This window comes from Lagenorhynchus albirostris, chromosome 15 (genome assembly GCF_949774975.1).
Source record: "Lagenorhynchus albirostris chromosome 15, mLagAlb1.1, whole genome shotgun sequence".
Lineage (NCBI taxonomy): Eukaryota > Metazoa > Chordata > Mammalia > Artiodactyla > Delphinidae > Lagenorhynchus > Lagenorhynchus albirostris.
In genome coordinates this window covers 24,010,923-24,035,718 of record NC_083109.1, presented here as the reverse complement: position 1 = coordinate 24,035,718, position 24,796 = coordinate 24,010,923, and the positions used below count along the sequence as shown (strand labels likewise).

Below are 24,796 nucleotides of genomic sequence, written 5' to 3'. Positions count from 1 at the left end.
CTGCTGCATAGCACAGGGAGATCAGCTCGGTGCTTTGTGACCACCTAGAGGGGTGGGATAGGGAGGGTGGGAGGCAGACGCAAGAGGGAGGGGATATGGGGATATATGTATATATATAACTGATTCACTTTGTTATAAAGCAGAAACTAACACACCATTGTAAAGCAATTATACTCCAATAAAGATGTTAAACAAAATAATAATGATGGTTGTCAGGGGCTAGGAGAGGACAGAATGGGGAGTTATTGTTTCAAAGGTATAGAATTTCAGTCTTACAAGGTGAAGAGAGTTATGGGGATGGATGGTGGTGATAGCTGCACAACATGAATATAAATACCACTGAACTGTACACTCAAAATGGTTACCACGGTAAATTTTATGTTATGTGTATTTTACCACAATTTAAAAAAAGAAAAAAATACAATCATTTATTTTTTCTTCCATTACTGGGCATTTGGACCATTTCTACTTTTTCTTAGTCATGAACTTTGCTGCTGGGAATATCCATGTACAGGTTGCATCTTTCCCTGGTCAATTATTTTCTTGAGGAACATGCATAGAAATAGAATCATGCAAAGTCAAAGGGTGTGATCAGTTGTATGGCTGGGTGGTACAAGCAGGTTTTCCAAGAGGAATGTAGTCACAAATAGTTGTAAGGAAATAGATTTCCTGATCCTTAATTTTCCTAAAATGGATCTGCCTGAAAAGATGCTTACAACACAAAGGCAGGCTACCCATTCTATCTCTTCCACAACTGTCCTACCATCTTATAAAAGCAAGGTGTACCCACCAACAATCTCCAGCCTTACTGCGGAACATTGTCCTTGGATATAAAAATGTCCTGAGCACTGAACTAGGTTAAATTTAAAATATTAGTGTAGGTGTTGAGAAAAATGAATGGCTCTAACCACTGGGTAACAAATCCTGCAAATCAGATGGCTTTCAATTCTTTGCCTTCAAAAAATTGAAAGAGGAACTGGTCAAGTTGTCAGCAGAGACATCATTAAAAATAATTTTTGATGACAGATCATTTGTGATTTTTTTTAACCATATAAAGAGTGAACCATAAAATACTGCCACATTTGCAGGTCAAAAATGGTTGATGCTGGCAATTTTATATGGTTCAATCTATTAACTCAATGATTTCAAAGAACTGAATGATATTACAATATCAAACTCCTTCCACCTCCATCTACTTATTTATGTGCATAGGCTCCGCGGCACTTACATCTAAAAAAATGAAAAGCAGGAATAAAACTGATGCTTAACAGTGCTCTGTTTTAGCAACATGTATTATTCATGCACAAATACATGAACTACTTAAAAACTTTAAAAAGCCCCAAAAATCTCATTAAGAAATGCACTTCCAATAAATTACTTCCAGGTTTATAATCATCCAAAATTGTAAGCTATAAATGTTGTTTTAATCAGTTACATACTAATGATAACTAAATCCAGAAGAAAACAAATGTAATACTCAGAGCTTATGATCACGGGAAATTTAAAAACATTTTAAATTTCTATGTATGAACAAATTTTGTCACAGAGAAATATGATACGGTGAACAATAAAATGCTTTCAGCATAAAATATAATAATTAGGATAAAATCCTGTTGGAGTGGTAGAATGGAAATATGAGTTGGAGGAGAAAAAGGAATGGTATGCAACTATTTAAACTCATAAGATTAAAAACATGCATGGGGCTCTATAATTTTTCAAAATTCTTTTAGGGGACACTCAGCTAAATTTGAAGATCTTAGAAGAGTTGAACCAATATTTAATGTTATCAACAAGTTCTCTCTGAGCTTCTTTCCCCATCTATAAAATGAGAGGGTTGGCTAAAAGTATATAATGGGGAACAAGTTAAATAAATGACAATATATCTATTCCATGGAATATATGCAACTGTTTAAAAAAGTAAAATTGATCTTTATGCATCAATAAAGAATGATCTCCAAGATACATTCAGTGAAAAAGAATAAAAATGTTCCTATTTACGTAAAGAAAAAAGGGTGCTATAAATACACATATACCTATGTACATGGATTTCTGGAAAGAGGTACAGAAAACTGACAACAAGGGCTGGATTGGGGAGAGAATCTGAGGGTGGGGGCTTGAGACTTATCATTGTATTCCTTGTTGTGCTTTAAAAATTTACCACCAGGCTTCCCTGGTGGCGCAGTGGCTGAGAGTCCGCCTGCTGATGCAGGGGACACGGGTTCGTGCCCCGGTCCGGGAGGATCCCACATGCCGCGGAGCGGCTGGGCCCATGAGCCATGGCTGCTGAGCCTGCACGTCTGGAGCCTGTGCTCCGCAACGGGGGAGGCCACAGCAGTGAGAGGCCCGCGTACCGTAAAAAAAAAAAAAAGAAAAGAAAAATTTACCACCATCTACATGTTACTGCCTTTTCTTAATTTCTTAAGATTAAAAAGAAGTTGTTTATAAAAATATTAAAAATATTTTAGGACACATAGGGGCTGGATTAGATGGGCTCTAAGATCCCTTCCAGCTGCAACTTTATCAGACCACGTAATGGACACACATAATGATGGCAGACAGAGCAGTCCCAGATGCTGTCACGCCCTTTCCTAGGCCCGCTGTCAAGAATGAGGATACGTGACAGAAATGTCCAGTGGAGAAATGGTCATTGCCAATGGCTATTACCGCCCTGTCTACTTTAAGTGGTACAACATTCCACAGCAAGCTGGAAGTTCAGTTCCTGACACCTTAAAGGTCCCCTTGGAAAATTCAGTTTGGCAGAACTTTAAATCTGTCTCACTCTAAGCCCCTCTCCCATCCCCAATCCACCCCTCCAAAAAAAAGTGCTCAAGCACTTTTTTGACTCATACATTAGAATGAGCTTGCTTTGCCGGTTCCATAGAAAAAGGACCACCCTCTCTGATCGTTCCTACCTGAAGACCAGGCCAGTAGGCCTCCAGAGACTGGAAGACTGGCATGGACACAGTCCCCTTGTACATCTGCACCCACAGGTACCAGTCATCGAAGCGGGTGTAATTCCGAATGGCTTTGTTATATTCTGCAGAGGAGATAAGATGATGGACACATCAGTGATGAGGGACACAAAAAGCAGGCTTTGGCAACAGAAGGATGGACTTAAACATTTGCAAGACCCTAGGGTGGCCCAGCCTCAAAGCAGACTAGGATGCAAGGAGGCACAGAGGAAGGAGCATGGGTTCTGGAGGCAAACTTCCAGGCTCAAATTCCAGCTCCAGCTTTACCACTTGTTAGCTGTGACTTCGGGCAAGTTTTTTCCTCGTAAGCCTCAGTCTTATTATCTGTAAAGTGAGGAGAGTAATGTTATATACCTCATGGGACTGTGCAGTCATTTATTCACTCAACAATATTCACTGAGTGCCTACCGGGTGCCAGGCACCTGGGGGGTGGCAAATAAGACAAAGTCCAGCCCTCAGGGAGCTGGCGTTCTAGTGGGAACTTGAACTTATAACTCCCCCTAGACTGTAAATCTATGAGAGCTAGGACTTTGTTTTGTTGATTGCAGAATCCCCAACATGAAGATAGTACATAATAAATATGCACAATAAGCATTATCTGAATGAACAAAGTACCAAAAACATGCAAATAAATAAGACAATCTCAAACAGTGTTGTACGGATGAAATGAAATAGTCCATGTTCAGTGCTTGGCACAAAACTTAACACATCAATGGTACTCAGTAAATATTTGCTGAATAAATGAATGGTAGCTATAATTATTATTAGGTGCCCAACAATTCCTCAGTATCATTACTACTAGTGTCTAAGGGCCTGAAGGGTAAACTGCTTTTATTCAACAGGCATTAATCTACAGCTACCTCCTGCAAAGCACTGTGGGGAGTACAGAAGTATAAGGCCTGGATGCTGCACTCAGTTAGAAGAGCTATAACTGTGATGATAGCTGACTGCAAAAATGATGCCGGGCTTCCCTGGTGGCGCAGTGGCTAAGAATCCGCCTGCTAATGCAGGGGACATGGGTTCGAGCTCTGGTCTGGGAAGATCCCACATGCCGCGGAGCAACTAAGCTCATGCACCACAACTACTGAGCCTGCACTCTAGAGCCCGCGAGCCACAACTACTGAGCCCACGTGCCACAACTACTGAAGCACGCATGCCTAGAGCCCGTGCTCCGCAACAAGAGAAGCCACTGCAATGAGAAGCCCGTGCACCGCAACGAATAGTAGCCCTGGCTCGTCACAACTAGAGAAAGCCTGCGCGAAGCAACGAAAACCCAACGTGGCCAAAATAAATTAATAATTTTATATATTAAAAAAAAAAAAAAGATTCTGAAGGCCCTAAATTCTGAGGAAGAATCAAGCTATTTTCTGGGCAAAGTGACATTTAAGCTGGGCCTTAACGGGTGGACAGAATTTGGACACATAAAGGCAGGAAAAAAGGTATTTTAGGCAAAGGAAACACCATGTGCAATGGCCAGGAAATAAAAATCCAGGGCTGCATATAGAGAAGCCAGCACGGTTCAGTTGGCTCTTGCAGGAAGGCATGAAAAGGTGTAGCGGGCCTCAAGTGGGCAGTGTAAGTCCATGGTGGTTTTGAATGCAGAGCTGATTCTGTAGGCACTTGGGAGCAACTGAAAGTTTATAAATAAACTACATGTCAATAGGGAAAACCATGGGGAAAAGCCCCCTTACCCTGCCCTTTTTACCTAGGAACATGGCCATGAGCTTCTTATCCTGAAGCAGGATGGCTCCTTTTACCAGGTACTCAAAGTAGGAGTCCACGCCAGCCCCAATGCCCGCGTCCTGGGCCACCCACTTGCCAGTGAGCACATCGATGTGGTTGCCGACCTAGGAGAGAGACATTTGGTGTCAAAGGAGGGCCCAAGACCAAACAAGGATGTCCCCACACCCCTGACTGTCCCGTGAGATACAAGGCAGGCACCCCAGTGCTTCTTGGGAGACATGCAGGCTATCGGGGTACAGGGTTGGGGGGCAAGGCTGGATCATGGCCAGCTCTCTTGCATATATGTACAGTGGAGACACATCTCATGCACGTTTAGGAGGACTTAATTATACACACTGGTCAAAAACTGAAAAAAGAACAATGACTTGGAGTGTTCATGCCCTGTCTAGAGTGAGTGTGAGCTGGGAGATGAGAACGTGCTGTTCCCACAACCTGTCTCAGACTTCTCAGCCTGAGAATCTGCATGCGATTCCAGTGTCTAAAGACATAAGATATACTTTCCATATTTCCATAAATCAACTTGGGAAGGACATCCAAGAAACTGATAGAGTAGTTGCTTGTAAGGAGAGGAACTGGGTAGCTGGAGGACGGGTCACAGATGTCACTGTGTACTTTTTTGTATCCTTTGACTTGTGAACCATTTAAAAATAAATTTTAAAGATTTAAATGAAGAGATATGTTGTCCATATAACTTAGACCCCGATGGAAGCTGATAACTTCACTTGGTACTCATTCAAAGAAACAGCTAATTGTCCTGTGTTAGTTTGGGCAGAGCCCCAGCAAGGAAGCCAGGAAGTAGTTGATTTGGACGGTGAGTCCCTGGAAACTCTGGAAGAGGAGGGGAAAAGTGAGGCAGGGCAGGGAGGCAGCCCTAAAGGGTGTGCTGTCAGGCAAGTTACCACCATGCCCACCATCCCACCGGGCAGCTCTGGGAGTCAGTGTAGAGCACGAGCCTCAGCACGGTCCCACCCGAGGGCCGGGGAACAAGGGTGATTGTCCATAAACTCCCATCAGTATCAGCCACTGATTGAGAACTGCTCTGGGGTAGCATTTAAGACCTGGCGTTTCCAGCCAAGTGCAAGCCGAGCAGGATCCAGGCACCAGAAAAGGCCCGTAGCCAAAGAGACATGGGTGACGGCAACTGGAAGACAGGCCAGTGTGCACGGAAATGATAAAGGGCTGAGAGGATGTAGGCAGGGTGGTCACGGAGTCACTATGGCTCCCGAGCTGGAGAAAAAACTGCCTGTGTTGGACACTAAGGGGGTTACTCTAGTTCTCCAGAGTGGCACCTTCTTAAGGGACTGTCAAGGAGTCCTCACACAAGTTTCACTTTTCAAGCTGACTTAGAACCAGACTTTGCATAAAACGTGCCTCCACCTGAATCACTTTCGGACAACACAGTCTTTATAAGTCATAATGACTCAGCAAGGAGGTATTAATCCATCAGTATTATTGCTGAAGTAACTGTGGATCAGAAAGGTTGAGTGACTTGGCCAGGGTCACACAGTTTCAACATAGTAAGGCTGGGGCTCAGTCTCAGTTCTGACTAAATCTAGTGCTATTTCCTGGACAGCTTTGGCTCAATTACTGTTAGTTTCACTGGATCATCTAGTTTAGGAGCCGAAACCGACCTTAAATTTCCATAGGTGAGTAGGTTTGTAGGGGAAAGAAAAACTCTGGGGTCAAATAAGTTTGTGAAACGTTGAGTTAAGCAAAGTTAAATAGATGAATTTATCATAGGATTTGATAACCTTTAACCTGCTCGTGTTCATTATGACTCTCCAAAAAAAGGATACTATTTATAGTGTTGCCCAAATTTAATTGACCAGTAATCATTTCCTCATGGAACAGCCATTCAACATCTCTCAAATCTTTTGGTTCTAAGAAACACAGTTTTACAAACAAAAATATGTAAAAATGAGGGCCAGACAGGCTGACGATCTAAGGTCACCGAGTGAGTCAGGGGCATGAGGCATATGACCCACTCCCTAGATCAGAGAAGCTTAAGGAGCCAGAGCTTATCATGGCCCCTTTTCCTGCCAGAGGATGTGCTCTCATGCTCTCCTCCCCTCTGTGCCAAAGCATGAACTGGAGGCTTGGTCTACTTTTGGTGTCGTGAGCCTAAGCCCTGGATCGCTCCTGAGGTCACCCTTAGTTTCCTTCGGCTGGACCGCAACTTGTTGCTCAGAGCCCTGAGCCTCATAAGCAGGGGCCAAGGTGGCGAACTTGAACTAGACAGAAGAGTGGCAGCGGACCTACCAGCCCAATATCTGACCGGCTCTCCCAGAGGCGCATCAGGGCCACTCTGGCCACGTCTTCAAACACAGGGTCACCGGTGAGGCTGCTCAGGGTGGCAAATTCCACGATGAAGGTCCCGATCCCTGCTGTGCAGGTGACAGGAGTCTCTCCTGGGTTCACGCCATGAAGCAGGTTCACCGTTCCATACGGCATGCCAGTGGGGGTCTGAAAGGCTGAACAATCGCAAAATTAAGAACCCAGATAGAAGCGGGGAGGTGGGCATGGGTGGACACAGGACCAAAGCCTGAGGCCTTGGCCAGCACTTCCCTTTTGTCTCCTGGGTGATCTGCTAGAGACTGAGCCAGAGAAGGATAAATGTCACAACTGGAGGGCCCTCAGTGGCCACCTAACCCAGATGCTGTCAAACACTGCTCCTCATGCCTTGGGCTCTTGCCTGTGGTGAGCAGGGAAGCAGCAGGCTGTGCTCGGGGGTATCACACTCCACACATGCTCACTTTAGCTAGAGCAGCTCTACTTTTACTTATTTTATATTATGCCTCAGAGCCCAGGCAAGTAACTGAGTGTGAAGCAGGCAGGGCTTAAGCCACAGGCAGTGGGGGAGCTGATGGCACAATGAAAAAGCCATTCATCTACTTCTTAAAACACCATTCTGACCAAATGAAACACATCTGAAGACTGTAAACAGTCCCAGAGCAGCCAGTTTAAGATCCCTGCTCTAAATAAAGAGTTTCAGGGGCTATGTTATACTCTTTAAAAAGGATATAAACCACAAAACTGCCAATGTGGTCCAACCCTCAATTCACAGGTAGGAAAGGTCAGGCTTGTGAAGAAGTGACTCAGAGATCACAGAGAGAGCCAAACGGAGCTGGGATGGGAATGACTATCACGTGCCCACTCCCCTTCCCCCCGCAATGGGCCCAGAGCCCTGTCCACCTCACCCCAGTGCCTTCCAATTCAAGGCAAGGAACTAAGATAGCAAGTCAGAGGCAGAGATTTCCTCTCCAGGCTGAAAGGTCAAACAACCCCAAAGCAGCCTATGCGTCACCAAACTGTGAACAAAGTTGTCAAAACTTCCAAGAACCACAAGGTCCAGCAACTTTACTGTAAGAAGAGAAACTTGCTATCTGGCAGACATGAGTGGTAAGCAAGGAGGATTCAAGTCACAAGCAAGAAGGGCCCAAAGGGATAGTTCAGAGAAGTCAGGCAGTATTAAAAAGGGGGTGGGGAGGTGACAAAATCCTGTTTCTCAGCGTGACTGCACTTTTCAATATGTATATTTCTCAATACAAAAAAAGAAGGGAGCAACCAGACAGTTTCCCTCCAGGGATGAGTCACACAGGACATGACGTTTGTAAGGAGACATTCAGGCCGTGAGTGAGACCTGAACCCAGTTCGCTCACTCTCCTCAGCTCTTCCCCAAGGATGAGAGGCAAGTCCTGGGTGAAGGGGAGAAGTGAGACGGCCAAGAGGTTGGTGGAAAGCACAGTGTAACGTGTTTGGGTGTGAACAGCTCTCAGAGCCTCCACCACACCCTGAAGAGAACACAGCGTCCCACTGATGCTGCCGAGCCCAGCTACTGCCCCTCTGGACAAACACTGCAGCTTGGCCTGCAGCCCTGGACATGGCTCAGCTACAAAACAAGTCCCTCTCATGTCTCAGTGGTGTTTGAGGTTCTCCAAGAACTTTCTCCTCTCTGACCTCATTTTACGTCACCCCAGAGGGAGGCAGGAATTATGACTCCCATTTGATAGACGGGGAAATTGAACCAAGGAGAGGAAGAGCGGCTTGGTCAAGCTATTGGTTGTCAGAGCCGAGTCTAGAACCAGAGGTTCCGAACGCTCAGACCAAGGCTCTTCTCTGGAACCCTTTCATTCCAGTGGCGTGTGGGCCTGGGAGGGGGCAAAAGCACTCACTCAAATAAGGGCAAGAGCCTTCCAGCCACCAGGCTGGCCTTCAGCGCTCCTCGCAGACATTAATGAGGTCAGCTCATCCATCCTAGCCTAGCCGTCAAAATGCCAAGGACTCTCCTGTTTTCCATGGTGGGCGCCAAGAGGTAGAAATACCAAGTGTTTGGGTGAGCAGCACGAGCAAATAATTCTGCACAGCCACTCTCTTCTCCAGCAAGAGCAGCAGGACCTACCAGACTTCATCTCTGCCCCATCTCCATGTGGGTCTTACCTGGGAGGAGTTTTCGGGCTGCCTCCTCAGCCATCCTCAGGAGAGGTCCCGAGCAGGGCCATCCAGCCTCCACTTCTACCCCAGCCCTCTTTGATAGCAGGTGAGCAGACAGAAGTCCTCCTACTACTACAGATGGTACAAAAAGCAAGTGTCAGAATCCTAAGGACCAGTCTTTCCCTTGTACAAATTAAACTTAATGCTCTGTTCAGTGGCTCACTGGGAAGGGGCTGGAGCCATGTAGCAAAAGAAGAGTCCTTAACCCCACACACTGGTACAGTGTTAAGTTCATGAAGTTTTTTTTTCTCTTGGTGGGTCACAAAAATAATGGTTATCGGGCTTCCCTGGCGGCGCAGTGGTTGAGAGTCAGCCTGCTGATGCAGGGGACACGGGTTTGTGCCCCGGTCCGGGAAGATCCCACATGCCGTGCAGCGTCTGGGCCCGTGAGCCATGGCCGCTGAGCCAGCGCGTCTGGAGCCTGTGCTCCGCCACGGGAGAGGCCACAACGGTGAGAGGCCCGCGTACCACAAAAAAAAAAAAAAAAAAAAAAAAAGGTTATCATTTTTTTGCAGTCCCTACTGTATACCAAGCACTAGGTACTACTGTGCCCTCTTCAGACGGAGATACTGTGGTTCAGAGAGGTAAACTGACTTGCCCAGGGTCATCCATCTAGTAGGTGGTAGGGCCAGGTCTGTCTGACTCCAAAGTCCACGCTCCTTGCACTTGGTCACTGTCTCCCCATCACCCCAAGACCAAGGGAGGATACTTATTACCTTCACTTTATTCATTTATCTATTTCAATTTATTACATAATATTTAGGACTTATAAAAAGATACAAAGGTTAGCTGGAAATATGGCTAAACAGATATCCTGAATGGCCCTCCCACTGAAAAAACTGGTGACCTTGAGCTTCAGTTTTCCCCTCCTCCTGGCAGACCAGGAATAAGAGACAAAGGCAGGATCTACCCAGAGTGGGAAGTCTGATAGAAGATCCCTCCATGAAGTTGGGATCTGGAAGAATTATATACCCTGTATAAAGATGAATTCAAAATAAACCCTACACACCTCCCCTAGCATAGAGTAAGGAAAACTGTATATCTCAAATCTCAATGCCAAGTAAAGTGAAGAAAAAAAAAATCTCTCCTAAGAATTAATAACCACAAACTGGTACCCACTAAGTTTTACAGACTGAATTCACACTAACTGTGTAGTCTAGAAAACCTCAAATCTTTAGCCTAAGGTGGTTTTAGCAGATAATGCCTCCAGCCACATGGCAAGAGTAAACAAAAAATATATCTGGAAAAACCCACATTCAACCCGGGCCTCAAAGAATCCCACAGGTAAAACCTAGGCAATAAGTGTTCATTAAAAAATAAATAGGGACATTTAGAGAAGAGCTAACGCCTATCCTTCTCAAACTCTTCCAAAATATAGCAGAGGGAGGAACACTCTCCAACTCATTCTACAAGGCCACCATCACCCTGATACCAAAACCAGACAAAGATGTCACAAAGAATGAAAACTACAGGCCAATATCACTGATGAACATAGATAAAAAATCCTCAACAAAATACTAGCAAACAGAATATAACAGCACATTAAAATGATCATACACCATGATCAAGTGGGGTTTATTCCAGGAATGCAAAGATTCTTCAATATATGCAAATCAATCAACGTGATACACCATATTAACAAACTGAAGGAGAAAAACCATATGATCATCTCAATAGATGCAGAAAAAGCTTTTGACAAAATTCAACACCCATTTATGATAAAAACCCTGCAGAAAGTAGGCATAGAGGGAACTTTCCTCAACATAATAAAGGCCATATATGACAAACCCACAGCCAACATCGTCCTCAATGGTGAAAAACTGAAACCATTTCCACTAAGATCAGAAACAAGACAAGGTTGCCCACTCTCACCACTATTATTCAACATAGTTTTGGAAGTTTTAGCCACAGCAATCAGAGAAGAAAAAGAAATAAAAGGAATCCAAATTGGAAAAGAAGAAGTAAAGCTGTCACTGTTTGCAGATGACATGATACTATATATAGAGAATCCTAAAGATGATACCAGAAAACTACTAGAGCTAATCAATGAATTTGGTAAAGTAGCAGGATACAAAATTAATGCACAGAAATCTCTTGCATTCCTATACACTAATGATGAAAAATCTGAAAGTGAAATTAAGAAAACACTCCCATTTACAATTGCAACAAAAAGAATAAAATATCTAGGAATAAACCTACCTAAGGAGACAAAAGACCTGTATGCAGAAAATTATAAGACACTGATGAAAGAAATTAAAGATGATACAAACAGATGGAGAGATATACCATGTTCTTTGATTGGAAGAATCAACATTGTGAAAATGACTCTACTACCCAAAGCAATCTACAGATTCAATGCAATCCCTATCAAACTACCACTGGCATTTTTCACAGAACTAGAACAAAAAATTTCACAATTTCTATGGAAACACAAAAGACCCCAAATAGCCAAAGCAATCTTGAGAATAAAAAATGGAGCTGGAGGAATCAGGCTCCCTGACTTCAGACTATACTACAAAGCTACAGTAATCAAGACAGTATGGTACTGGCACAAAAACAGACATATAGATCAATGGAACAGGATAGAAAGCCCAGAGATAAACCCACGCACATATGGTCACCTTATCTTTGATAAAGGAGGCAAGAATATACAGTGGGGAAAAGACAGCCTCTTCAATAAGTGGTGCTGGGAAAACTGGACAGGTACATGTAAAAGTATGAAATTAGAACACTCCCTAACACCATACACAAAAATAACCTCAAAATGGATAAAAGACCTAAATGTAAGGCCAGACACTATAAAACTCTTAGAGGAAAACATAGGCAGAACACTCTATGACATAAATCACAGCAAGATCCTTTTTGGCCCACCTCCTAGAGAAATGGAAATAAAAATAAAAATAAACAAATGGAACCTAATGAAACTTAAAAGCTTTTGCACAGCAAAGGAAACCATAAACAAGACCAAAAGACAACCCTCAGAATGGGAGAAAATATTTGCAAATGAAGCAACTGACAAAGGATTAATCTCCAAAATTTACAAGCAGCTCATGCAGATCAATAACAAAAAAACAAACAACCCAATCCAAAAATGGGCAGAAGACCTAAACAGACATTTCTCCAAAGAAGATATACAGATTGCCAACAAACACATGAAAGAATGCTCAATATCATTAATCATTAGAGAAATGCAAATCAAAACTACAATGAGATATCACCTCATACCGGTCAGAATGGCCATCATTAAAAAATCTAGAAACAATAAATGCTGGAGAGGGTATGGAGAAAAGGGAACACTCTTGCACTGTTGGTGGGAATGTAAATTGATACAGCCACTATGGAGAACAGTATGGAGGTTCCTCAAAAAACTAAAAATAGAACTACCATACGACCCAGCAATCCCACTACTGGGCATATACCCTGAGAAAACCATAATTCAAAAAGAGTCACGTACCAAAATGTTCATTGCAGCTCTATTTACAATAGCCAGGACAAGGAAGCAACCTAAGTGTCCATCATCGGATGAATGGATAAAGAATATGTGGCACATATATACAATGGAATATTACTCAGCCATAAAAGGAAATGAAATTGAGTTATTTGTAGTGAGGTAGATGGACCTAGAGACTGTCATACAGAGTGAAGTAAGTCAGAAAGAGAAAAACAAATACAGTATGCTAACACATATATGTGGAATCTAAGGGAAAAAAAAAAGAAAAAAAGGGTCATGAAGAACCTAGGGGTAAGACGGGAATAAAGACACAGACCTACTAGAGAATGGACTTGAGGATATGGGGAGGGGGAAGGGTAAGCTGTGACAAAGTGAGAGAGTGGCATGGACATATATACACTACCAAACGTAAAATAGATAGCTAGTGGGAAGCAGCCACATAGCACAGGGAGATCAGCTCAGTGGTTTGTGACCACCTAGAGGGGTGGCCTAGGGAGGGTGGGAGGGAGGGAGACGCAAGAGGGAAGAGATATGGGAACATATGTATATGTATAACTGATTCACTTTGTTATAAAGCAGAAACTAACACACCATTGTAAAGCAATTATACTCCAATAAAGATGTTTAAAAATAAATAAATAAATAAGGGACTTCCCCGGTGGCTCAGTGGTTAAGAACCCGTCTACCAATGCAGGGGATACGGGTTCGAACCCTGGTGCAGGAAGATCCCACATGCCGCGGAGCAGCTAAGCCCGCGAGTCACAATTACTGAAGCCCACGTGCACAGAGCCCATGCTCTGCAACAAAGAGAAGCCACTGCAATGAGAAGCCCATGCACTGCAACAAAGAGTAGTCCCCACTCGCCACGACTAGAAAAAGCCCACCCGCAGCAACAAAGACCCAACGCAGCCAAAAAAAATAAACAGTTAGTTAATTAATTTAAAAAAAAAGAATCACTGGGTCAAAATTCATTGAAATGTGTAGATCTGTGCATTTCAGTATATGTAAATTTACCTTAATAAAATGAATGATTCATTAAAAAAAAAAAAAGATTCATTGGGAACCTGCTAAAAATACTGACTGTAGGACCCAACCCAGAGATCCCAATTCATTAGATTTAGAGTGGAGTCTACACAGCTGAACTTTTTAAAATGTCCCAAATGCTTCTGATGGGCAGCCAGGTTTGGAAACTAATACCCTAGCCTTGCACTATGTAACACAGTAATTAGTAACCACATGTCACTATTTAAATTTAAATCCATTAAAAGTAAATGAAATTTAAAATTCAGTTCTTCAGTTGCAGTAGCCACCTTTCAAAATGTTCAATAGCCACATGTAGCTAGTGGCTACTGGACTGGACAACACAGATATAAAACATTTCCATCAACAATGCAGAAAGTTCTAACAAACTTTCAATAGGCAATAAGCTACAAGAAGGCAAGGATTACATCTTTCTTGCTCTTGGCTGAAAGCCTGGTACCAAATATATGTTAAATATGTGAGTAATCCTGGCATATTTCTTTTCAGTCTTTTCTCTGTCCCCTGCTCACTTTCATGTCTGAAACTGATGAGGGATCCCGAGACCTCCCTACCGAACCCTACAGGAGGGAAGACTGTCAATCTGGCTTGAGTCAAGTGCCCTGGCAAGGCTGGTGCTTAAGATCCTGTTTATCACCTCTTGGTTTACACAGAAGCCAAAATTTCACATTCTCCTTTCTTCCAAGTGCCCTAGAAGGCAGCCCTCACCTCGGATGTTGGTTTCAAACACAGAGGCGTTCACATCAATATCAAAGTCCACGTTGTCCTGGAGCACTTCAACCACTCTTTGGAATTCTGAGACATTCCCCAAAATCTGAAGGAAAGAGAGACCTGACTGTGAGGCTCTCAGGCTTGTGGGCACTGAAGATGCTAGATTCAGAGTCTAGGATCCTATGCTGGTGTGAATCCTACTTATTCAACTTCAGACCTACAGTTTCTGTTCTAGGACTGCTGGTAACAGGAGAAAACACTGAGAGCTGGAAATCACACAGACCCAGTATCAAGAGACTGGTAAAGTAAATTCTTTGGTACCAATTTAAGAATTTTTATGTACTCATTTAAATGAAACCAATATAAAGACTGTAGACCACATAAGGAAATCTTAGCTTGACATTTACGGTGGATATTTATTGTTTTTAACCTTGTCACATTCAGCCTTATAGAAAATACTGCAGGTTGGTTGGCCCAACATTGATTCTCAATCTTCTTTACCCTTGTAGCTCCCAGCCATAGAGGCTAGAAATCCACATATTTGCTTTCTCAGTCTCATTTGCTACTGGGTGATTGTGTTACCCAGTCAATTCTGAGCTTTGTAAAGTCTACTAGGGGCACTTCTCAGAAAGCTCCTGTTTTCCTAACAGAAAGGGACAAGACACAGTTGGCATGGCTTTTACTCTTTTTCTTTCTGCTTTGAAAGCAGACTTGATTTCTGGAGCTGTGGCAGCCATCTTAGGCCATGAGGTACTAAGCATGAGAATGAAAGTCAGTATACTAATGATGGTAGAATGGAAGGATACAAACAGCATGGGGTCTCTGATGGCGCAGTTGAGCACCTGATCCAATGCTAGAAATTACCTTCATTCAGATTTTCTCATACTTGAGAAAATTAAACTCTTCTGTTTAAACCATCAGTCAAATGCAATCCTGATGCCTTTTATTCTGATATCAGTGTTCCAATTTTCCCTTGAGGAATCACCCTTCTTCCACAGTCACTCCTGTAATTTGAAGAAGCTAACTCCACCCCTTCAGCTGCAAGAATGGGCACTTCACCTGGACCAGCCAACGTACTATACCCCTTGGCCAACTGATTGATTCAAGGATAGATGTGTAACACAAGCCAGATCAGTGAGACTCAGTCCACGGAATTAATGGAAAAGGACTAATTCTCTCCACACACAGGTTACTAAATGAGTGGGATGTGCGTCTGGAGTTACCATTGGCTACCCTGCCAGCTTAAGGAGAGCCTGAGAATACAGCCAGCAAGGAAAGCAGAAATAAGAGATGGAGAAAGAGATTCCTAATGACGTTATTTAAATGTCTGGAACCAGCTGGGTTTGAGGTCAGTCTTTACCTGGACTTTTTAGTTATCTGACTCAGTAAATTTCCTTCCTGTCTACATCAGTTTGATCGCTTGCAGCTGAAACAATCCTGACTATCTCAGCATTCAAAGCCCTCTATGATTTAGACCTAATCTATCCTTCTAACCATGTCTCTCACTGTTCTTCTGTCGACTTCAGTACCCACTATTCCCTGATTTTCTGCCCTCAGACATGCTGTTCCCTCTACCAGAAATCTCACTCTGTGTCTTCCCATTTCCAAATCCAACCTATCTTCGATTATCTAAATGTCACCTTCTCTAGGAATCCTTCGATTCCTCCAGCTGAAATTAACCTCTTCCTCCTTTAAAAGACTCCAGCAAGTTTATCCCCACAACTCTCAGGGCATCTATTTCTTTCCACATTACGAGAATCTTTGCATAGGCAGGAGCCTCCCTCATTCCTGCACTCCCCCAGAGGGCTGAGCACAGTGCATGAAGCAATTACTCATAAAATGTTTGTTAAATGATGACATGAATCTTTCTCCACATTGTAGCCAGTGATCTTCTCAAAACAGGAATCTCATTTCCTACCCTCTTCTTGAAAAAAATTCCACTGGCTTTCCACTGCCCCCAAATTAAAGATCAAAATGAAAGATGAAAATAAAAAGCCCAGGTGAAGAATTCATTTTTCACCCACAGTCAAGCTACCAAAAGAAGAAGGATATTGGTCATGCAATGTTGGAGAGGAAAAGGAATAGATGAGACACTTACCAACAAGGTGTCCAGAGCATCAATAAGAGTCAGAGAAAAACTGTAAAAGGACAAAAACCCCAGCTGCTTAGTAAGAAAATCAAACAAACACCAGTTATTAAGGCTGCCCCAGATCAGAGACCCCAAAAACTAATAAGTGAAGCACAGCGATGCCTCTGCCAGTCCCACCTGAAATCACAACAGAGAAGCCATTGTGAAAATCGCCGGGAACCTCTGACCCATTTAACGTACCTGGGAGGTGGGCTGATGTATAACATCTCATGCAAATAGCTCGACTGTAGTTAAACACATTGCCTATATTCTCTGGCATTCTTCTCCACCATAGGGAGGCAGTATAAGATTGTATCTCAGAGCGCAGGCTTTCCACATCTAAGAATTTATCTCGCAGTGCACAGAACTGTAGCCTTGAGAATGCTCATGGCAATATTGTTTTTAGAACAGCAAAAAGCTAGAAATAACCCAAATGTATACCAGTTGAAAAGTGATTAACCAAACTGTAATACATTCAAACAATGCGAAACTATGAGGTGGTCAAAAAGATTGTTATCAAGAGTTCTATGGGCTAAGGGGAAGACATTCAAATTATATAGGTAAATGAAAAAGACAAGGTACAGAATAGGCACTGTCGTGTGTCGTATTTTAACTGCATTTTTCAAAAAGAGACAATATAGACAGAAAGCAGATTAGCGGTTTTTTGGGCCAGTGGTGGTGGAGGGATTAACTATAAAGGGCCACCAGGGAACTTTCCAGTGTGACAGAAATGTTCTCTATCCTGTGATGGTGCTCACTACACACTTAAAATGGGTGCATTTTATATAAGTTACACCTTTAAAAGGTTATTTTAAAAGATACACATATACATACCTATATGATGGTATAAACCAAAAATATTTCTGGAAGGATACACAAGAAGGTTAACAGTGGTTGGAGTTCTAGGGTATGGGAGATATTTATTTTATTATATGATATTGGACTGCTTGAATTTGCCATTTACTTGTATTACTTTTTTCAACTAAAAAACGAAAACCAGCACAATTTGTGTTGAGCTTAATTTCTCCAGTCCCTAGCATATTCATTTGTAAAACAGAGATAACAGCAATTAACTCCTAGGGGTGTTAATTAAATGAGATGACACAAGTAAAATGCTTAGCACAGTGTTTAATCAAGGTTAGCTTCAGCTAAATGCAATGATTCTTCACTTACTCAGCAAGGAACAAGACAGAGAATTCCATCTCTCACAGATTTTTCTTCTAGTGAAAGTGAGAAAGACAAACTAACACATAAGTGAAAATGACAGTATAAGAGTGAGAAGTGCTACGAAGAAAATAAAAAGGGTGGTTTGTGAGAGTGACCTGTTGGGGTGGGTATTTAGGGGAACTGATGCTCAGGTGACAGTTTGAGCTGAGATCTCAAGAAGCAGTCAGGGATGTGAGGGTAATGGGGGAAGTGGGTTTCAGTTACACTAACAACAAAGGCTCTGAAATTTCATGTTTAGGAGAGTTACATCCCCTCCTAGGCCTGTTTGCCCACTTATAACATGAAGGGGTTGGGTCTTCTGACTTTTTGAAGCCCTTCCACATATCCTAAGCCTCCAGAGATTTGCCCAAGTCCTAACAGCTGGTGTCTGTCACTGCTGTGGCCAGAGCCCGGAGGTCCAGACCACGAGGCTAACCCAGCCTTTTTCCACTATGGGAATCCAACTTTCCAGGAGGCTGGGTGGATCCTGGTGGTGCTGGCCTGAATTAGGGGGAACGCGACCCCACGCTAGCTAGGAGGTTTTTCTGGAACCGGTGAGATCATGAAGCCACCAGCTCCAGCATACCCGCCCGCCTAGGACCGGACTGCCAGACCCAGGCCGCCCCCTTGCTCCTCCGCTCGCACTACCTGCCCCAGGTGTCGTGCCCGTCACAGGTGAGAGGTCGCAGCTCGTCGTAGGGAAAGGCATTCTCCAGGTAGCTGTCGTAGGCGTGGTAGAACATGGCCTTGACTCGCGCCCTGGTGCGGGGTACGAGAAATAAGTCAGAGGACCACCAAACGAAACCAGGCAGAGGAAAGGACAAGAATTAGGGCGGAAAATGGTAATCACCACCTGATTTCTGCGAGGAGCCCAGTGGCGGGGTCCCAGCAGGTCGGGGGGGGGGGGTGGTCTGGGATGGAGGGAATGGGGAAGGGACCAGGTCTGGGATTCCCATTCCCCAACTATGGAAGGGCAGGGAGCCTGACCCCCTTCACCTGTAGTGGGCGGGGTCGGGCGCGGTGCCATCCGGGCCGGGCGCACCATGGTGCAGGGGTAGCAGCGCACACAGGAGGCCAAACGGGACGAGCAGCCGGAAAGGCATAGAGCGCGTGCCCTGTCAGCGCCGCCGCTGCAGCAGCAGCCGCAGCCACCCGCACATCCTGCGACCCTCTGCTGGTTCTTCCGGGAATTAGGAGCACTGCGCCTGCGGGCCGATGAGTCATCCATTCACTTCCGGACTACAAGCCCCAGAATACAATGGGCGGTGAAACCCAAGCAAAGAGCATCTTGGGACATGTAGTCTCTGAAGCGGAGATCAACGTGTCTTAAAAGACAGTGGCTAGTACAGCTACTATTATTAATTAATGTTTTAGCAACAGCATTTTTAAAATATTTCTTAAATTTAATTATCTTTATTTAAGTATAGTTGATGTGCAATATTATATAAGTTACAGGTGTACAGTATAGTGATTCACAATCTATAAAGTTTATAACTCCATTTATAGTTATTATAAAATATTGGCTATATTCCCTGTGCTATACAATATATCCTTGTAGCTTATTTGATACGTAATAGTTTGTACCTCTTAATCCCCTACACTTATGTTGCCCCTCCCCCCTTCCCTCTCCCCACTGGTAACCACTAGTTTGTTCTCTATATCTGAGTCTGTTTCTTTTTTCTTATAGTCACTAGTTTATTGGTTTTTTTAGATACCACATATAAGTGATATCATACAGTGTTTGTCCTTCTTTGTCTGACTTATTTGACTTAGCATAATGCCCTCCAAGTCCATCGAAGTTGTTGCAAATGGCAAAAGTTTCATTCTTTTTTATGACTGAGTAGTATTCCATTGAATACATATACCACATCTTCTTTATCCAGTCATCTGTGATGGACACTTAGCTTGCTTCCATAACTTGGCAAATGCAAATAATACTGCTATGAACATTGGGGTGCGTGTATCTTTTTGAATTAGTGTTTTTGTTTTTTTCAGATATATACCCAGAAGTGGAATTGCTGGGTCATTTGGTCGTTCTATTTTTGTTTTTTTTGAGAAACCTCCATACTGTTTTCACAGTGGCTGTACCAATTTACATTCCTACCAACAGTTTACAGAGGTTCCTTTTTTTCCACATCCTTGCCAACATTTATTATTTGTGGTCTTTTTGATGATAGCCATTCCTTCAGGTGTGAGGTGATATCTCACTGTGGTTTTCATTTGCATTTCCCTGATGATTAGCATTGTTGAGCATCTTTCCATGTGCCTGTTGGCAATCTGCATGTCCTCTTTGGAGAAATGTCTATTCAGATCTTCTGCCCATTTTTTAACTGGGTTTTGTTTTTTTTTTGATATTGAGTTGTATGAGCTGTTTATATATTTTGGATATTAACTGCTTATTGGTCATATCATTGGCAAATATTTTCTTCCATTCAGTAGGTTGTCTTTTTGCTTTCTCGATGGTTTCCTTTGCTATGCAAAAGCTTTTAAGTTTGATTAAGTCCTATTTGTTAATTTTTGGTTTTATTTCCTTTGCTATAGGAGACTGATCCAAAAAAACATTGCTATGATTTATGTCAAAGAATGTTCTGCCTATGATTTATTCTAGGAGTGTTATGGTTTCAGGTCTTACATTTATGTTTTTAATCCATTTTGAGTTTATTTTTGTATGTGGTGTTAGAGAATGTTCTAATTTCATTCTTTTACATGTAAGTGTCCAGTTTTCCCAGCACCACTTACTAAAGAAACTGCCTTTTCTCCATTGTATATTCTTGCCTCCTTTGTCATAGATTAATTGACCATAAGTGTGTGGGTTTATTCTGGGCTCTCTATTCTGTCCCATGGATCTATGTCTCTGTTTTTATGCCAGTAGCATACTATTTTGATTACTGTCTTTGTAGTATTATCTGAAGTCAGAGCAAATGGTTCCTCCAGCTCTGTTCTTCTTTCTCAAGATTGTTTTGGTTATCCAGGGTCTTTCGTGTTTCCATACAATTTTTTAAGATTATTTGCTCTCGTTCTGTGAAAAATGCCATTGGTAGATTGATAGGGATTGCACTGAATCTATAGGTTGCCTGGGGTAGTATGGCCATTTAAAAATATTAATTCTTCCGGGCTTCCCTGGTGGCGCAGTGGTTGAGAGTCCGCCTGCCGATGCAGGGGACACGGGTTCGTGCCCCGGTCTGGGAAGATCCCACATGCTGCGGAGCGGCTGGGCCCGTGAGCCATGGCCGCTGAGCCTGCGTGTCCGGAGCCTGTGCTCTGCAACGGGAGAGGCCACAACAGTGAGAGGCCCACGTACCACCAAAAAAAAAAAAAAAAAAAAAAAATATATATATATATATATATATATATATATATATATATATAAATTCTTCCAATTCAAGAACATAGTGTCTCTTTCCATCTGTTTGTGACATCTTCAATTTCTTTCTTAGCAACAGCATTTTAAAGGACTTGTGTACTAAGACTGTATGGGTACTTTAAATATATTATCTTTTTTTAAAACCACCTTATTAAGCATGAAGGCAGAGACCAGTGGGGCCTCAATATTTATTAGTGGATGTATTTAAAGATGGATGAAGAATGTTCAGCCTTTATCATAATTAGAATTTTATTGAGTTTCCCAAACGAGTTCCTTGCTAATCATGTAAGAGACAACTTACTTCCAAAGCTGCTACTCTCAAGATTTTCAGAAATCCCTTCAGTTCTAGGAATTCATGAAATCTTGACATTCCTTTCCTCCCATTTGGGACATGGTCACATCATCATGGTCTCTTCAGTCTCCATCCCAATGCAGAAGCTACCCCCTCCCAATCCCCTGGACCATCTCAGCCCTGCACCTCAGGGCTGCAGCCCTGTAGGTTACCCCATGTGAGAATGAAGACCTGGGACACTATAGCTTTGAGAAGGTTGTGACCCATTTTTCCATTTTCCTTCTTGCAAGTTCCCAGAGTTTTGTCAGCCCTTTGGACCATAGCAACACACATGACTTTGGGCAGTGTGATGTGCAGTAGAATCAACCCTAGATTTGAAGTGCGACCAGGACTTCAATCACAACTTTATCACTTAAAGCCTCTATATGTGACCCTAGGCAGGGCCCTCCCCTTTTGTGAGCCCAGCTTCTTCATATGTAAAATGAGGAATTTGAACAAATGGATCTCTGAGGTCCTTTTAACCTGAGCTTTCTGTGATGCTAGGATTGGCCATCCTCTGCTCTTTGCTAAAAAATGGCAGCTCAGTGCCTTGAGCTGCAATGAAGGCATATTTGGTCTCCTTTGGTCCAAAGTCCTTGAAAATATCCCTCAGATATATATATCCTGAAATTTCGCCAATAGATACGAGAATTAAAACCTTGACTTACCCCAGAGATCTTGAGGTAGTACAGTACAGAAGTTAAAAGTGTGGGCTTTAGATTTGAGCAGACCTGAGTTGGAATACTAGCTCCATCACCTGTTAGGAGTGTGGCCCCACCAGCTTTTCTTCTGAGCCTCATTTTACTCATCTGTAAAATAGGAATAATATTAGTATTATATTCACCTAATAGGATTATGAGGGTTCAGTGAGCTACTGCATATAAAGTGCTTGTCACAGTGCCTTTCAGAAGAGACAAACAAAAGATATTAGGATGCTTTTGGAAACTCTTCTTGGAAGTGCCAGATGGAAGGGAAAGGAGATGACAGTAAATTGAGACTTGGATAACAACACAGGGGCACGGTGTTAGTTTTCTGTGACTATGCTAACAAATTATAATTACCACAAACTTGGTGTTTTAAAGCAACAGAAATGTATTCTCTCACAGTTCTGGAGGCCAGAAGTCTGAAATTAGTTTCACTAGGCCAAAATCAAGATATTGGCAGGCCCGGAACCTCTAGGGAAGAATCTGCTCCTTGCCTCTCCAGCTTCCCAGGGAAAAGAGAATGTTACTGACATTCCTTGGCCTGTGGCCGTGTCACTCCAATCTCTGCTTCCATGTTCACATCACCTCCTCCTCTGTGGATTAGTATCATATCTCCCTCTGCCTCTCTAAGGACACTTGTGACTGCATTTGGGCCCTACCTAGATAATACAGGATAATCTCCCATCTCAAGATCCTTAACTTGATCACATCGGCAAAGACCCTTTTTCCAAACAGGGTACACTTAAAGATTCCAGGAACTAGGACCTAATTGTCTTTAGGGGGCCGTTTTTTTTCAGCCTAGCATAATAGGTACTAAGCATTTTTTGGGTCTGGGCCCTTCCATGCTATGAAACTCAGCCAGGCCTAAGTGTCCTTCTCTACATAAGTCCTGTCACTTATCTTCTTGTCTCCATTCAAAACTCTCATGTGGATTAAATGTTTGCAGGGAGAGTGGGGCCAGGTTGCCTGGATTTGGTAATGATCTGTCTCTTTTGATGAGCAAGATTGAAATACTCATAATTTTTCTTTGTTTTCTGTTTCTAGCTTGATAAAAATGTGCATTTCCACACTGTCACAGAGCAAATACAATCATGACTTATATTTTCACAATTTATATGGTTGATTTCATCGTTTTTCATGAGAAAAACTCTTTTTTTTTTTAACCTTTTGGAATGTATTAGGTCTCTTCCTTCTTGGCTTTACCTCTCACTCTGTGATTATAATACTAGATTCTAAAAGGTTGTGGTCCATCAGAGAAATGTCAATCTTGAATATTTACTCATGAAGACTCAGAGTAACCTTAATTTCCTGATTCAAAATCTGGAAATCGACAATGCTACAAAGGGTGTCTGGGGGTTAAATGGGATAGTGGTGAAAATTCTACAACAGTGACTAGAACGTATTAAATTCTTAATAAATATTCTCTTCCCTGCGTCCCATTCCTCTTTTTTAAAAAGTGGGGGTATGTTAATTAGTTCCATTTATTGAGCATCTGTCCCTAATAATCCCAGCTGTTATAGGCAATAATTTCTGCCCTCAAGAACTTGAAGCACAGTGCTGGGTATACAACGAAGATTACAAGTCAAGCCACCGAACTTTCCCTTGAAATGCCTGAAATTTTGCTAGAAAGGAAAGACATCTTTTGGAGAATACCTGGAATCATAGAGTGTTCAAGTTTTCCTGTGCATGTTTGGAGGATGGGCAGAGTGTATTAATACCCCAGGTCAGTATTCTTGAACTCTGTGTCGAGTGGAGCAAGCCGTGGACTCGTGGTCAGAAGTCCTTCGTTCTATTACTGGTTTAGTCATTGTCTCTGTGTGATCTTGGGCAAGTCACTTTCCCTTTTGGGGATTCAGTTTCCAAATCTGGAAAATGAGAGAATGAGACTACCTTTCATACAACGAAAATGTTAACAGATTCATAGAGTTATTGCAAAAAATCAAGAAGCAGAATTCAATACACATTAACTGCAGAAATTTTCCCCCAGAAACAATCAAGAAGCAGAATAAAACTGTAGGATGACACTCCAAATAAAATTTGATTATTTCCCAACTGAATAATAATAATAATAAAGAAGAGGAGAAGGAGAAGGCCAAAATGTCTAGATAATAGCAAGAATTTATATAGCAGTTACTATGTCCCAGGCTCTGTTCTTGGGACGTTCGTCCTCACCACGATCCTCTGACACAATACTATTATTATTAGCATTTTAAAGATTTTAAAAATTGAGACACAGATTTTAAAAATTGAAGAGAGGTTTAGTAATAATCAACGTCTCACACTGAATAAGTTGTAGAGCCAAGATTCAGACCTAGTCTATATTCTACTACATTGATGAAATTAATGACAATTGTATAAATAAAAGTCCAAAACAGAATTAAAACGTGGGGATCTGGGCTTCCCTGGTGGCGCAGTGGTTGAGAGTCTGCCTGCTGATGCAGGGGATGCAGGTTCGTGCCCCGGTCCGGGAAGATCCCACATGCCGCGGAGCGGCTGGGCCTGTGAGCCAGGGCCGCTGAGCCTGCGCGTCCGGAGCCTGTGCTCCGCAACGGGAGAAGACCACAACAGTGAGAGGCCCGCGTACTGCAAAACAAAACAAAACAAAACAAAACAAAAAGTATGAAAATTTGTGACTTACAAAAATAAAATGAAGAAAG

General features: G+C 42.7%; 1 protein-coding gene across 4 annotated transcripts in view; it reads right to left on the bottom strand.

Moving 5' to 3' along the window:
* Positions 1 to 23,981, bottom strand: part of EDEM2 (ER degradation enhancing alpha-mannosidase like protein 2) — a 32,568-nt gene extending 8,587 nt beyond the window's left edge. The window contains exons 1-10 of one of the 4 annotated variants that reach the window (XM_060123438.1): positions 23,793 to 23,981; positions 22,104 to 22,244; positions 18,737 to 18,945; positions 18,389 to 18,499; positions 16,505 to 16,544; positions 14,404 to 14,509; positions 9,153 to 9,278; positions 6,975 to 7,186; positions 4,678 to 4,819; positions 2,913 to 3,037 (exon numbers count right to left, since the gene is read on the bottom strand). In XM_060123438.1, coding sequence (XP_059979421.1) covers positions 2,913 to 3,037; positions 4,678 to 4,819; positions 6,975 to 7,186; positions 9,153 to 9,278; positions 14,404 to 14,509; positions 16,505 to 16,544; positions 18,389 to 18,499; positions 18,737 to 18,843 — 969 coding nt within the window. In that variant the 5' untranslated portion in view covers positions 18,844 to 18,945; positions 22,104 to 22,244; positions 23,793 to 23,981. Of the gene's footprint in view, positions 1 to 2,912; positions 3,038 to 4,677; positions 4,820 to 6,974; positions 7,187 to 9,152; positions 9,279 to 14,403; positions 14,510 to 16,504; positions 16,545 to 16,735; positions 17,219 to 18,388; positions 18,500 to 18,736; positions 18,946 to 22,103; positions 22,245 to 23,792 lie in introns of those variants that run through there. The other 3 variants (XM_060123439.1, XM_060123441.1, XM_060123440.1) reach the window with 3 other exon arrangements.
* Between the last annotated feature and the right edge of the window lie 815 nt (positions 23,982 to 24,796).